Here is a 16,929-nt window from a genome sequence, read left to right as displayed (position 1 = left end):
GCTTTGTGTCCTGCCACTTTCATTTGTTGGAAGTTTCATTAAATGTATTTTAATGCCTTGTCTAGTTTTGGTTTTCTTGGGTGACCTGATTTCTAAAAGAAACATAATTTCAGATGCCCTGAATAAATCATTACTACAATAAACTTCTTGTTAGGGAAAAATAGACTTAAGAATACTCGGACTCATAGAAACATATTGTAGTGATGACTTCCTTCCTAATTCCCTGTATTCAGTGAAGCACTGGATTACCTTCAAACATGTTATAAGCATGGCGTTACAGTAATAAAAAGAATATTAAACTCCCTGCTAAACAATGTTTCACAGTACAGGAGAGTAAAATATAATAGGAAGCTAAATTTTTTGATCATTTGTAATAAAGAACTTATACAATAGTGCTAATGTAAAACAGTTCCATGAAGCAAAGTTTAAATAATTGGAGCCAAAATCTTACAGGTTAAGATTTCAAACTCACACATTTGTCTTTGGCAAAATGTAAAGTGATTTTCTTTCTGCAAAATAAAAAGGCACTATTATATGTAGCTACATTCTTGCCTAAAAGTTCCTTTTAAATATGATGTTTAGTGTTGGAAGTAGTATTCATGTGTATGTAAATATGTGTATATTATATGTATGTATGTACATGTATGTATATATATGCATATACATAATATACACACATATATATACATGGAAGTGGCAGGTATGGCTGTTTTCCTACTACATTTCAAATTATGTTGAAAGTTTTGCTGAAACAAATATTTACAAACCATGATACAGATTATTTTGCACCTGTAGGTCTCATAATTTCACCAAAAATTGGCCAGCACAATCTTCCACTCTTCTCAAGTGAGAAAAAAGTAAGATTTTTTCCCATTTTCCCAGGAATTACACTTGCTGTACATGAGGAACTGTGAAATTTCATTCATGAGAATTTAAGTGTAAGAGACAAGAGAACTATGCAGGTAATTTGCAGGATTTTGATTTCACAGTCAATGAAGACCAATGTTAAACCAAAACTGGGAGAAACCTGGGAGAGCTAACCTTCCTCACAACACGAATCTCAACCACACTGCTGAACATAAATTAAATTATGATTCTAATTGATATGATGAAACAGATCTATTGAGCCTGGTTTTCAGGATCTGAAACATGTATTTGCTTTCCTAAATGAAAAGCTATGTAGCTAAATAAATACATACATAGATTTCAAAAAATGTGCAAATTCCACGTGTACTGTATATACACACCAGCCAGCCAGTCTTTTTAAGATTGGGCCTTTTCTATATTGTCAGTTCTCTGTTCCCAAACAGGGAACTACCTCAAGATTTTCTAAGAAAACTAAAATTAAATATTCGACCATCAGAATATGCAGATAAACCAGGCAATTGATGTTGGTTGAGTTAAACTCTGGGGTATGTTTTATTTTATTGTGATTATAAACCATGTTATTTCTGTTTTAATTTGCAGTTCTGTTTCCATGGTAATTATGGCACTGGAGAAAGGGCACAAAGACTTTTTTTACATAGTAAAAAAATAGAAAACATGGTGTTTGTGCGGGGGGGTTCTGTGTTTTAAATAGTAATTTCAAAAGCTGTACTTTTGGTTGTCCTATTTGCATTCAGAAACGTAGAGAGGTTTGCACAATGAAAAAAAGCCTTCAATCAAGTATACTCTATAATATTTTTCAGTCACATCTCACAATCAGTCCTAGAATCCCAGGCATGGGCACAGGAGTAAATTAGATAGGAGACCTCTAGAGAAGATACAGGAAATTGCAAGAAGTTATACTGGCGGTCTAGAAAGAGGCATGATTTCTTCTTTCTTTCATATACAGTGAATTTCTAAACATTACAAAGAAAGATATACAGGAGTGGCATCTTTTTGCTAAAAATGACTGCGGCCATATCCTACCTATAACCACGTTATACGTGTTCCCATATATGATCATTGACTTACTTCTAATTGCCATTTACATAAGCTTTCCCTAGCCTCAAGTTTTCAATCCTTTATTTAGACCTTGGCTACATACAGTTGATTTAAATTTTGGCATGGTTGAAGAGGGCTTTCTCTGATGAAGCTGATGTGTTTAGCCTGTTTCTTCCAAAATTAAAACATGCATGTGAGTTCCCAAATGAAAGGCTACTAATTTACCATAAAAATACATACACAACAGGTAATTGGTCAAGCCAAAGTGCACCTTCATCATGTGGCAAAAGTGAGGGGGTAAAGGCTACAACCGAATGCCTACTGAGGTAGCTGGGGGTCACTTAAAAGATCTGTGTTGACAGTGAAGTATCTGTCTTTAGGCGGTTTTCACTGCCTTTTGGAGGTCACACACTCTTAGTCATACTCACCACTGTATCAGTTATTGCAATAAATAAACTGGAAGCAGTGAAAACAATCTCCTCAGGAAAATACTTTTAAAGCATGTTTAAAATCAAGCTAGCAGTTATACTTGCAAGGTAAAAGCAGTAACATGAATGCTGAAGACATGTACCCCATGCAGCGCTACAGGCTTGGGGAAGAGTGGCTGGAAAGCTGCCCGGCAGAAAAGGACCTGGGGGTACTGGTTGACAGCCGGCTGAATGTGAGCCAGCAGTGTGCCCAGGTGGCCAAGAAGGCCAATGGCATCCTGGCTTCTATCAGGAATAGTGTGGCCAGCAGGAGCAGGGCGGTGATTGTGCCCCTGTACTCGGTGCTGGTGAGGCCCCACCTTGAATACTGTGTTCAGTTTTGGGCCCCTCACTACAGGAAAGACGTTGCGTTGCTGGAACATGTCCAGAGGAGAGCAACAAAGCTGGTGAGGGGTCTGGAGCACAAGGCTGATGGGCAGTGGCTGAGGGAACTGGGGTTGTTCAGCCTGGAGAAGAGGAGGCTGAGGGGAGACCTGATGGCCCTCTACAGCTGCCTGACAGGAGGGGGTAGTGAGGTGGGGGTCGGCCTCTTCTCCCTGGTAACGGGCAATAGGACAAGAGGAAATGGCCTCAAGTTGCACCAGGACAGGTTTAGTTTGGACATTCGGAAAAATTTCTTCACAGAAAGGGTTGTCAGGCACTGGAAGGGGCTGCCCAGGGTACTGGTTGAGTCCCCATCCCTGGAGGTATTTAAAAGACGGGTAGACGAGGTGCTCAGGGACATGGTTTAGTGGTGGGCTTAGCACAGTGTTGGGTTAACAGTTGGACTTGATGATCTTAAAGGTCTTTTCCAACCTAAATGATTCTATGATTCTATGATTCTGGTCATTAAGTATCTATTGTTTTCTTTCTCAACACTAGGTATATCAACCAGCACAAGCTGTGTAAGGAATTTGTTTTGCACCACTGAAGTCACTGATCGCATAGGATCAGGCTGATTTTATACATGAGTCTGGAAAAATCTATCCTCTCTATATAAATTCCCTTTGCAGGGACATTGTTCTTGTCCCACATGTCACCATGTCAACAGTGGTATTATTTTTGTGAAGTATGTGTATATGTTAAAATACTCTATGACAGTAAACCCACTGAAAGCATAAGTTAATCAACTGCAGTTATAGTGTGCTTGCATTGCCACTGTTAACAAATGGACAGTTTATTACAAATTTGCAGATATTTGCTTACCCTTACATTTGTATTCAGAGTAGAACTCTTTCCTTAGAAATTATTTTGCACTGAACTGACAGAAATTTAAACCCCAACTGTGAAATCTGTCTGAAATGAAGGCATAGTATCCATATCAAAGCACCTAAATGCAGGTGTCATATTTTTCCAAGATAGCAAACAGTCCCAGCAATCCTATGGATTACAGTAGGAAGTGGAGTTCCTTTAAAAAATCAGTCCTCTTGGCGGGGGGTATCTGTTTTTACTATCTAAAAGCAACCATAACTGTAGGCACCCAAGTCTGAAAATTCTGGTCTTAGCGAAGTAAGCTATAACATAACAGCAATAACTGTGATTAAATACATAGAGAAGCAGTTCTGAGGGAAAAAAAGGGAACACAGATCACATAGACTTTACTGGGGGTTTACAGAGGAAATTACTTCCAAAAAGGTCAGAACACAAGATGAAAAAAAAATCTGTGATTTTATTATTCATGCCATCTATCTTCAGTTGTGGCAGGTTTTTTCACTGTGCCCTTCATCCAAACAATAGAGGGAATGGACTTTAAAATGGGGAGGGGGAGAAAAAAGGTATTCTCCTGTGCCCAAAGAGCAGAGTGTATTTATTTAAAGAAAAGCATGAAAGAAAGGAGAAAACTCTGCCCCATAAAGGTAAACATTTTAGGTGACTTAGAAAACTGGAAGGTTTGGTGAATATTCTCAGAGAGGTCTAAGTTAGAATGTGTAATCATAATATGATAGTAATAATAATATTATAGCATCATGCTTATAATTTGCCTTCCTGTAGCATTCAGAGTATCTTAATCACTACTTCTTTTATAATCAGAGAAAAATATGTTCTTCATTAGTTTTCTGAGTTGTTTTGCACAGCCCTTTTATGGCATACTCAGTTTCATGTTTCAGGGCTTATGTACAAGCAGGGTCCATTAACACTGCACAGCCACCCTCTCCCAACACCAAATATTTAAATTAAGATTAGAAAATGATAGTGTGATCTTTCTGTAGAAAACACTGTCCTTCCCCTGTGCTTGGCAAATTCTTTTTTATTAAAAAAAAAAAAAAAAAGCTGTTTTCCTTGGATCTGAGCAGCACTGCATACTCTTGAATATTTATAATAATTACATTTTAGTGGCAGAGAACTTGATCTTTAAAAGCTTTTATAGCTGCATTTCAAATTAGTAAAGTGGTTTAGGATATTTGCAATGATAGGATCTTTTCAAACAGCTATCATGTTGTAGTAGTCACTTCCCAAGACTAAAATTTCAATTTTATCATAAGCACAGACCTCAGTACAATGGAAATTTTTACCTCAGTCAGAAATATTGTAGCAGAAATGTAATAAAATCAGAAATAATTTAAATTTTTTGCATGTTTTGGAATATAACACAAAGATGCAATTGAAAATTAGTCTAATTCAGCAGACATCTGGGCAAGCTAGTCTCAAAATTCTCTGCTGTTATCATTATGGTTTCAGAATTGTTCAGTTAACTGTCAGGAAAAGAAGATCTTTTGAATGCTTGCTTTTTTTTTAAGTTGATATTCACCATAATAGTTTTTGCTTTACAGAACTACAAATGAATACAAATATATGCTTTCACATCCATTCTGATCACTGTAAGTGGGACACAAGAGTTATGGAACATCATAATAGAATACTTTAAAATTCTTTTGTAAGATTGAAGATTTCACTTATTGTTACAAAAGCATGTTCTTGTACAATTTTTAAAAAGTGTATTTTAAAAATATCTTTATTTCCCATATTAATCTCTAATGTGTTATCATTAAATCAGTGGCAAAATTAGTATTGCAGTAAAAATGCAGGATTAAAGATTCCTGTACTATTTTTTTAACTTATTTAAATATCTGTTTTAAATTCTAGCTATTTGAGCATAGTTGTTTAAGGTGATATTAGATTAAAATTGACTAATTATCCAACCACTAATAACAGTTTGTGTTTCCCATCTCACACTCTCATCTCTCATTTCCTCTATTTGTGTGACTAAATTCACTCTAGTTCCTGTCATACTGTAAGCTCAGTTATCGAGACATGGCTGACGAGGGCCTACATAGCTTCTTCCACTGACAAGCTGAAGGTATGATAACCTTCGGCAAAGGATGGGTAACAAACGCTTAAGCAGTATTGGGATTTTCAATACCTGAAGGAAGTTTGTGTTCTAGCTCTTGTCCTGCCACAATTATATGGCAAGGTTACTCAACTTTAGCTCCAATGAAAGGGTTTAAATTAGTGTGATTTAAGTCACAGCTGAAGCAGACAGAGAATGCACACTCAGACATTTACAGTAACTTAGGAGGAAAGGCGCCAAATTACTGCAACTTGGTATTTCTTAATCTTATGCCCATAACTTGATGCATGAAGCAGTTTGAACAGCTAAGTAATCAAAATTACACAAACGAGTAAAATAAAAAAGCCTTGGCTTTGCTGTGACAGCTTAAGAGTTTTAACTGGTTTTCATACTTTGATTTTTTTTTTTTCTCTTTTAGAACTTTCCGAAAGGAAGATGCATGGGAAATGGAACATCAACAGACTGCTATGTTCACAGCCAGTGGATACCACAGAAACTGCAGTCTGGCTTTATACAGCCAAGGCAGTATCACTGGTTCAAAAAGTGATAGCAGTTTATCTTCTCCTACACTTCACAGAGGTCATGAAAAGAAAATAGATTATAAATCTCCATCACCACCAATGGGGTATCCTTTGCACTTTGGTGGGCAATTTCCTGAAAAAGGCAGAACAGACAGCTTGCTGAGCCCTGCTTACAATGCCGAAGAAATCAAATTATCGGTAAGTAACTATTTACCTATAACACATATATTCTCAAAGATCCATCTGTGGACCAAATGCAGCCTCGGAGGAGTCAAAAATTAGATCACCCCTGTTGTCATTATTATTTATACAATGCCAGCCCAGCAATAATGGAAATACCTTGTCCTAACATAAATGCAGTTTTTCTGGAGATTATACATCCCCTGCTGGGCCATACCCCCATACTAATAGCAATGGTGATAATTACCTGCCATTATGTGAGAGAGATTTCTACATTTTAGCTCATTGCCTTCTATATTGGCGCACTCTGCTTCATACTGCCTTCTGTAAGGGCACTCTGCTTTAAGTATATTTCCATAATGCCTGCAAACTTACTGCCTTAAGTGCTGTTAGACAAATCAACTTTCTACAGCATTCAATTGATGGATGAAATTAGAGGAATTGCAGCAACTGTTTTCTATGTATTAGCTATTGTATTTGAAAAGGAACAGAAATGGTAACTGCTGTAATCCTTATTTTTCTTTAAATGAAAGAGTAATAGTGCAACATTCTTTCTTTCAGTCTTCATTGGCTGGAGATTACCAACCTCCATGGCAAGTGGGAATAATCCCACTTTGCCTAGGGCAACTCATTATGAAGAACTTTACATAATTCTTTGACTTTAGATCTCTCTTTAAATTTGAACTTTATCCTCTTCTTTAGTATCTGCTTAGTGGCCTTTCTTAGGCCTCCACTACAGGCCACTATTTTTTTCCACTTGAAAACTTCATGCTATTTTCCAGACCTCAAACCATGCAACCACAACATCATTAAATAATGGAATTAACAGGTTAGTAAGGGATGGAGTGTAGCCATCTCTCTGTCCATCTGTGATATGTGCATCTTTGCAACCAGGAGATCCTGAACTGTAGGTGTGTGGCTGAGCCTGCAGAGAGCAAAGAGGGAAGACTTCAGCATTTACTGGGGGGAACCAACAGGCAATTTTCTTGCCACTTGTCACCTGAAGTAGGAGAGAAGGATCATGACACCAACAATCATCTTCAAGCAGTTTGTGGTTGTTGTACACCAGTTCTGCTGTCCACTTCAGAAATGGAGACATGGCTGCTGGAAGACAGTCTTCATAGTCCAGAATCTCACTGTAGATAGGTGTAGTGATGGCTTGCCTGGGAAGCAGGGATTGCAGTGCAGCCCTTCACTGACCACGATCCGAACAGCGGAGGAAACAGGGAGAGAACCACATAGTCCTGGGTGTTTGACCTCACTTCCATTTTTCTATTCTTATGCTTCACAGAAATTTTAAGTAAATGGCTATTGGTTTCTCCTGGCTTAGGAGTCTTCCTCTTTAAACTGCTAATCAGGAAAATAATTGTTTGGACTTTTTCAGTTGAGTCTGATAAACAACAGTTCTCCTCCTCTCTTCTGTCAGAAGAGTCAGACAGAGGTACCAGACCACAAAGCTTCTGTTTCCAGCCAGCCCAGGGAAAATGTCCATTCTGAGACACTTTTGCAAGCTGCAGGGAAACTATTTTCCAGCTGGCACTCAGGACAGGGTCAATGCCAAGACAGTTGACTAGATTATAAGGAAAACACTTTCCAGCTGGTGTGTGGGAAAAAGTACATAATGAAACTATTAAGCAAGGGATAATTCTCATACAGTGTCTAAGTCCAAATCAGTGGCACTGAAGCACGTACAAGTTCAGAAGATAGCCAAAATTAAATCATCACTCAGACTGACATTGGACACCACCACTTTAGTGCAGAGATGATTCAACAGTCTGTTACTCTAGAGCTCTGTGTTCAAATGGAAAGCCATTGCATCACGGAGAAAAAGGAAAAAAACATACCGCATGTTTTAAACCAGAGTTTTTGAGAGAGTTTTCATGGACTGATATTTCACCTAAGTGAAATCTCCAGTATGTTCAAAACTTTTGAAGATGTTATAACAGACCATTTTTCTGAAGAATATTTATAGCACCAATTGAAAACATCAGAATTGCAGGTGATGTCCTGATACCTACCAAAATTACTCCATTGGTAATGGGGAAGAGAGCAAATAGTTTCTAGGGCTTTAGACAAAGACTTGTATCTCTCCTCCCAGTAGACAGTCTTCAGACAACCTTAGTAAATATTTCACTGGAACCTCTGACCTTTCACATTCCTACTTAGAGGTTACATGTGTAGAGAAGGTCACTCCTGCCTAAACTAGAAGGCTCATCTGGGATTCACTAGAAATTCCCCAAACCCCCAAAATTCTTGTTTCAAGGCTTTTCAAATCTAGGGAAATACTCTTTCTCTGAACAATACTCTGGGGTGTGCTCTCTTTCTGAAATGAACAACTTCAGAAAATAGTTGCCTGATCCATTCCCAGTCTCTGGGAAACCTATTCCATAGAACAGTCCAATGTCCAGCTTCAAGTTTAATCTTTCCCACAGAAAATAAATAAATAAATAGATAAAATAGGCAATAAGATTATTTGCCACTTCAGAATAGTCCGATTCTACACAATTTCTCCATTTCAGCTGGAGCAAGCAGTTACGTACATTGTGCTTCCCAATCTGGATTTTTAACTTGTAGGCACAAATACCTTCTCATGTTTCCCTTCAGATGATGGACAGACATTGTCTGTTCTTGCTTTCAAGACTTGGAAAGACAAGACTTAAGCTGTAGCAAGGAAAATTTAAGTTAAGCATCAGGAAACTTGCTACCCCTAGACATTATTAGGAATGATTTTGACAGTCTTGAGCCTACCCTGAGGCATGCGGTGGTCCATGCATCTCACTCCTATGTATTACTATTACCTAGCTGGGTAGGTATTTAAAACCCTATAAAAACCTTCCAATATGGCTTGGCAATTTCCTATGCATCTCAGTTTTTATTTTCATATATGAGCAGAAGCATGTTGAAGACGGGCATCTGTACCTGCTGCCTAAGATGTATTGCAGTGTAGGGTTGGAGGAACTACCCCCGAAAGCCTCCATATTTAGTCACAGAGAGACTAAAATTAGCCAGACCAATTTCTAGTCTTAGTGTTCCAAGAACTTTCCTGGAAAGTAGAAGGGACTAAACAAGGGAAGACTTTAACACTCTGTGATTTGACCACTCATGATTTGACCACTGAATGTTATAATATCCCAAGTGTTAAAGCTTTATCGCTGCCCCGCTGAAGGTGCATCCAAAAATGTTGGGACAACTTGTGGGGCAAGAAAGGGATTAACTCTAGGCAAATTAATCAGGCAGTCTGTGATACCTAGCTTCCTGAAGTGCTTCTCCCAAGCAATCCAGAGTTAATTCATAAGCACTTTGGGTAGTTCTTGCTTAAGCAAAAGACATATTTAGCACATATTTCATATGTGAAAATATGCATTTCTATCAGGTGCACTCCTTCATTTCCAGCAGATGAAATGTTATAATATCCCAAGTGTTAAAGCTTTATCTCTGCCCCGCTGAAGGTGCATCCAAGAATGTTGGGACAAAAGGTGAGGCAAAAAGGTGATTCTCATTACTGGTCTACCCCAAAGAAATATGGGATCAGCTGACACTGTAGAAATGAAAAAGTAGAGTCCTTGTTGCCTAACTAACCAAACAAGTTAGGCTGAACGCTTACCAATGAACCCATTTCTATCCAGCTCCAGTTAGAAAACTAAAAGACATAAAAGAAATGTTATCTGAAGAAAAGAAATTCAAAACTAGGGACCACGAATCTCATCTGAGACATGGATTTAAGCAGTTTCTTTATGTTTTTTCTTCCTCAGGCACTGAAAGTAAAGACAATAAAGAACATAGTGAAAGAACAGGCTAGAGGCTTGGAAAGCAAAGCTTAGTTGCTAATAAGAAAAGTTGCCTTTTAGACCAGTTTAGATACAACCTTCTCTCAAAGTGCATAAAACCCTGTGCATTAGGGACCTATCTAAAACAATAGTCAATGATGTCTAACCCTCAGGTAAGGAGCTGTAGGCAACCCTGATCTGCTTATTCTAAGTGATAAGCATTCTTCTCTCAACTCTGAGGAAATTCAGAAATGTCGCATTTGGAGTTTACAGTGTATTTCAAGAAAAAAAACACATCAAAGTAAGTACCAGTTGAAGCAAAGGACACTAGCATTTTAGGAAGATAGCTTAATCATGAGGCCAATATGTTTCTAATGATCCAGTCAGCAATTGTAAACATTGTTACAATGAATCTCTGAGAATCTCTCATAACTTCATATACTGTTTCTGAAGACTAGCACTTGTGTAAATCTGTCCATATGGAAAAGCCCGACGTGACTGTTTTCCTCTAGGTGATGACACATTACATTTGTATTTCAGATTCACATTTTTCCAGTTTCTTATACTTCTCACTGGAAGTATTTTATTTGCTCAATACTGAATCAGTGATTTCAGAGCTGGTATTCAGTAAGCAAAACACACAGTGATTCTTTAAGTAAAGCCTCCAAATCCAATGTCTTCTTCATAATACAAAAGCCTTCTTCAAATACTTCAAAATAATACTACCAACTCTGTCATTGAATCCAAACGTCACAAGGATATACATTTGTGACCTAGCCCATGGAGAAATAAATGTGCATATAGCCACGGCATTCAAAATCTCAGGAACAACTCTTCATATGAAAACAATGATGATTTATGGATGGGAATTCATGCATGTGTTTATGGGGAAAACCAGAAGGTAGGTGATCTCCCTCCAGTGTTTCTCAAACATTGGAAAATTAACATTCTTTCTTATCCCCGCTACTGCAGGAATTAATAGAAGAGCTTTGTGGCACAAAGTGGTCCAGTAAAGATTCTGCTTTATCTGTGAGTTTCATTTTAGGAGCATCAGAAAGCCTGTCTCACACAAAAAGGATGGTATTACATTCAGAATTTATTTCCAGCTATTGCTTACTTGCTGGACTTTGAAAAGAAAAGGGGTTTCCTACAGGAAATCTCTAAATTTCATCTCAAGGTCTGCTGCAAAGAGTTTGAATAGAACAGTGCTTTAAAGCATTTCTCTAGTTAGTATCTTTAGGCCTGAAAAGCTGCTAAAGGACAGTTATAAACCAGTCTGAAAGCAAAGACCAAATTTGCCTCTAGTTGCTGTGGAAATGGGGAATACCCCATTCTGATACAATGGAGCCTAGAATAAAAATTTACAGGAGTAATAGAATTGGCCTTGTCACAAAACATTTGGATATTTAAATTATTTAAAGCCAAGCTCACTACCCTGGACTTAAGGAGAGCAGATTTTGGCTTCTTCAGGGGTCAGCTTGGTAGAGTACCTGTGGGATAAAGCCCTGGAGGGAAGAGGAGCCCACGGAAGCTGGTTAATATTCAAGGATCACCTCCTCCAAGCTCAGGAGCGATGCGTCCCAACAAAGAGGAAGTCAGACAAAAACACCAGGAGGCCTGCATGGATGAACAAGGAGCTCCTGGACAACTCAGACACAAAAAGGAAGCCTACAGAGGGTGGAAGCAAGGACAGGTAGCCTGGAAGGAATACAGAGAAATTGTCTGAGCAGCCAGGGATCAGGTTAGGAAAGCTAAAGCCCTGACAGAATTAAATCTGGCCAGGGACATCAACGGCAACAAGAAAAGCTTCTATAGGTATGTTGGTGATAAAAGGAAGACTAGGGAAAATGTGGGCTCTCTCCAGAAGGAAATGGGAGACCTGGTTACCCGGGATATGGAGAAGGTTGTTCAATGACTTTTTTGCCTCAGTCTTCATCAACAAGTGCTCAAGCCACATCGCCCAAGTCACAGAAGGCAAAGGCAGGGGAGAATGGGAGAATGAAGAACCACCCACTGTAGGAGACCATCTAAGGAACCTGAAGGTGCACAAGTCCATGGGACCTAATGAGGTGCATCTGTGAGTCCTGAGGAAACAGGCAGATGATGTTGCTAAGCCACTATCAATCATATTTGAGAAGCTGTGGCAGTCCAGTGAAGTTCCCATTGACTGGAAAAGGCAAAATATAACCCCCATTTTTAAAAAGGGGAAAAAGGAAGACCTAGGGAACTACAGGCCAGTCCGTCTCACCTCTGTGCCCAGCAAGATCATGGAGCAGATCCTCCTGGAAACTATGCTAAGGCAGATGGAAAATAAGGAGATGGTTGGTGACAGCCAACATGGCTTCACCAAAGGCAAACTGTGCTTGCCAAATTTGGTGGCCTTCTATGACAGAGTTACAGTGTTGGTGCATGACGTCCTTGTCTCTAAATTGGAGAGACATGGATTTGTCAGATGGACCATGTGATGAATAAGGAATCGGCTGGATGGTCACATGCAAAGAGTTGTGGTCAACAGCTTGATGTCCAAGCGGAGACCAATGACAAATGGCATTCCTCAGGAGTCGGAATTGGGACCAGCACTGTTTAACATCTTTGTCAGCGACATGGATAGTAGGATCAAGTGCACCCTCAGCAAGTTCACCAACAACACCAAGCTGTGTTGTGCAGTTGACATGCTGGAGGGAAGGGATGCCATCCAGAGGGACCTTGACAGGCTTGAGAGATGGGCCCGTGTGAACCTCATGAAGTTCAACAAGGCCAAGTGCAAGGTCCTGTGGGTTGGGGCAACCCCTGGTATTGATACAGGCTGGGCGGAGAGTGGATTGAGAGCATCCCTGAAGAGAAGGACTTGGTGGCGTTGGTTGATGAGAAGCTCAACATGACCCAGCAGTGCGTGCTCACAGCCCGGAAAGCCAACTGTATCCTGGGCTGCATCAAAAGAAGGGTGGCCAGCAGGTCAAGGGAGGCGATTCTCCCCCTCTACTCTTCTCTGAATTCAGCTTTGGGGTCCCCAACGTAAGAAGGACATGGACCTGTTGGAAGAAGTCCAGAGGAGGGCCAAGAAGATGATCTGAGGGCTGGAGCACCTCTCCTATGAAGACAAGCTGAGAGACTTGGGCTTGTCCAGCCTGGAGAAGAAAAGGCTCTGGGGAGACCTTACAGCAGCCTTCCAATACCTGAGGAGGGCCTACCAGAAAGCAATGGATGGGGGAGAGAATTGGAAAAAAAGGACAGCAGAGGAAGAGAAAATACTACTACTAATAATAATAATGATAGAAGAATATACAAAACAAGTGATGCACAATGCATTTGCTCACCGCCCACTGGCCGATGCCCAGCCCAGAATGACGCCATATGGTCTGGAACAGCCCTTTGGCCAGCTGGGGTCAGCTGTCCTGGCTGTGCCCCCTCCCAGCTTCTTGTGCCCCTGGCAGAGCAGGGGAAGCTGAGAAGCCCTTGACTGGTGTAAGCCCTGCTCAGCAACAACTGAACCATCAGTGAGTTATCAACATTCTTCTAGTACTGAATCCAAAACACAGCGCTATGCCAGCTACTAGGGAGAAAACTAACTTTATCCCAGCTGAAACCAGGACAACAAATAAACACTGAATTTATTTAAACAAGCATAATATCTTTAGGCAAAGAAAAACTATTTCATATTTCCTTTGATGAAGACATTCCAATGAACGCATCTTAAGTGTTAGCAAAAAGATTTAACAAAAATTGCTGCTTAAAAATTTCAAAGTTGTTCCAGTGAAGACTCACTCATGTCCTTTGCTTTACACAACTCTGAATCCCATGACAACCATTTTAATACTGATTTTGGTGTGGTTCATTACTCAGTTTACTAAATGCTCATTAAATGGAAAGAAGATTTTTCAGTGAACTACTTGCAGCGAATAAAATTTAGTACATTCCCCAGACTATCAGGGCTTGAAGTTGATAGTCCTGAAATGAGCATAAGTTTTCTTCCTTTCCTCAGAAAGCATCACATCATAGGAGCAGAGAGCAAAAATTACAGGAGGCAATCAGCAGTACCCAACACTAGTTATATTCTGTAATTCCAGAAATCAAATTATCGTCTTCTGTCCTGGTCTAAATTATACAAGTGACGAACATAACCTTTAGCTGATCCAAAGATTTTGGAGGTTCTGAAGCAGCTTGATTCTGCCTAATGGGATATTTACATTTTTAATGGCAAATCTACATTGTAACGCTGTGAATATCACAGGTATTCAAACATCATGTTCACATTATGCCATTTAGGCACCTGAATGCCTTTAAAAATGTATGCCCACATTTGTGTTTTCTTGGAGAGATATAAAGCATTATAGCGTTATTAGCTGCTATAGGTCAAGATGTTTTTCAAAGCTAAGATTTGTTAATGCAAACATGTTGTAGTGCTTGCTGGTTTTTTCTAACCATGATTTTGTACCCATTGCTCAGTCTCCCCCTGAGATGTCCTTCCTTGCAACGACAGAAAAGTTCCTTCAAGAGGAAGAGAAACATACAAGAGAGTTTGAAGAACGTTTAAATTCGCACCTCGAAGAACTGCAAAGACATTCTGAAAATACTCTAAAAAAATATGCCAGGATACAGCAAAGCCGGCATACTTAAGCCAGTCACAGAATTAAGAAAATAAAACCAAGTAATCACCCATGGGAACTAAAATCTGCAACTCGCTCTTTAATGCATTTAGGCACATTGCCAATAGCATGTTTTTTTAACACCAAGGTTTCAGTAAGATAATCATTATCCTATGGATTTAGGTATATTGTTAACTTGACTATATTACAAAATACTGTACTCTAAACGTATTCTAAAACACACGGGTTGGTTTTGCATAGTTAAATTGTGTGCAGCAGAGACCCTGTTGTGGCACTGTGAATTAAGAAAGATACTTCCAATTCTGTGATGTGCAGAGGGCTAATAAGGGGAATTATTCCCTTGAAAATACAACCAGCCAAGAGGAATTCTCTCGATTGCACAGAACAAGAATAACAGGGGACTTTAGCCATGTCACAGCTCCTAACATAAAGAGCTTATCTATGCTCTGGTTATTCTTGGCTATAGAAATAGCCCTTGGGACTCTTGAAATGAGAAGTCTGAGTTCTTCTTTCTCATGCTCTAAGCCATGCAGGTCCGTGAGGGGAACATGAATAGACAAAGCATGTATTTTGAAGCCACCTGTATTGCCCCTTTTACCAGACCTATAGACTTCACCTGGGGCAGAGCCTGATCTCAGGTGCTTTACATGCTTTACATTAATACTTCACAATTTTTAAATCCTGTCTTCAAAAGCACCTGTTTTGGTACTGATGGTTCGATACTGTATTGGCTTGTTGGCTCATTGTTCAACTGCATTGGAATATGGGAAAAAAACTTTAACTTCAGACAACTTGTTTTAGGTGAGGGCCTAAATTCTTTATATTTTTCTAAAACATAAAAAAACATTGTAAAACTGAGCAGAGTTCATTCAACTCCATGTGCCGAAAAACTGCATAATGTTGAGATTCCTTTTATTTGCAATTCATACTGAATTCTATTGCTGTGCAAGCGAAACAGAAATTACAGACAGTGTTGATGAACCACCAATTTCAGTGAAAGAGAGACTGAAGAAGTGCTTTCCAGCATACACTGTTGCCAACTTCCTGGAAAAATCTGGATAAAAATAATACCAGACTGTCAAACAGCTCCAGTTTGTGAGTAAAAGAAGTCTCGTTAATATTCAAGACCACAGCAAAAATGTAAATTGTTTTTGGAAGCTGTATTTCCATTAAAACAAAATACACTACATCACACTTACATAAAATACCAAGATTTTAAATACCAGTTTGGCTCAGTTTGCAATAAAATGAGTAATGAAAATCAGGGCCTCAACGAACATTTTACAGGAAAATTCAGGAAAATTACCAGACTCAGCTGGAGGAACAAGGACTGAATAAAACGATGATGGAAGGACATCTGAACAAACCAAATATATATGCGTCCCCAACTTAAGGGCAGATGCATCCAGGAGTTTTAAAAGAACTAATGAAGAAATTCAGGAACCTCTGGAAATGAAGCTAAATTTTAAGCTGGGAAAGATCTGATGAAGCATAAAGACAGCAAAATGTCTTTCAGAAGGGCAAGAGAAAAAAAATATGGGATATTAGCCAGTTAGCCAGATTCTTTTGCCACTGCAAGATTTAAACACACAAGACAGTATGCTCCAGATCTTCAAAGAAATGTATGCCTGAGTCCAGACCAGGCCTGAGGAGTCCTCTCATGATACAGGTCTGTGTCATGATACAGAATGAATGAATGAAACTATCAAAAAAGAGTAAGATTTTTTTTTCTAATGCTTTTAAAGTTCTGGCCAAGCTACTAACGTTAGCTAATGAAACAATGGCATTCATTTCAGCCTGGCTTTTGTGTAACGCCATATAATAAACTCCCCGTGAAAAGCACCGAAAACTGCGAAGCACCTGTATCTGAACAGCCTGCGTATTTACTGTTATTTCCCGCTCAGAGCATATTATGCCACTAATGTCCTGAGACAGTATGGACCGAAGTGCCATTTTTCAGACACATACTTACCTGAAAGGTCACCCTTCTCTTCGCCAGCCCAAACTGGCAAAAGGTCCTCGCCTGACAATCCCCAATTTAACCAGGGGCCCGTTGCTGCTGGCTACAACCGGGAGCCACACTGGTTCTGAATACATTAACTGTATTAAAAGGTAGGAAGTTGATTGAACTGGTGAGAGGTTTCTGAAAGAAAATACACGTTCCTGATGTTA

At 39.4% G+C, this 16,929-nt stretch overlaps 1 protein-coding gene across 1 annotated transcript in view; it reads left to right on the top strand.

Moving 5' to 3' along the window:
- Window positions 1–14,767, top strand: part of DEUP1 (deuterosome assembly protein 1) — a 57,357-nt gene extending 42,590 nt beyond the window's left edge. The window contains exons 14-15 of the mRNA XM_035901194.1: window positions 6,101–6,401; window positions 14,597–14,767. Coding sequence (XP_035757087.1) covers window positions 6,101–6,401; window positions 14,597–14,767 — 472 coding nt within the window. The remainder of the gene's footprint in view (window positions 1–6,100; window positions 6,402–14,596) is intronic.
- Window positions 14,768–16,929: the final 2,162 nt, after the last annotated feature.

This window comes from Egretta garzetta, unplaced genomic scaffold, assembly GCF_000687185.1.
Source record: "Egretta garzetta isolate BGI_Z169 unplaced genomic scaffold, ASM68718v1 scaffold449, whole genome shotgun sequence".
Taxonomy (NCBI): domain Eukaryota; kingdom Metazoa; phylum Chordata; class Aves; order Pelecaniformes; family Ardeidae; genus Egretta; species Egretta garzetta.
Note: the sequence above shows the minus strand (reverse complement) of the source record. Positions and strands in the feature narration are given on the sequence as shown.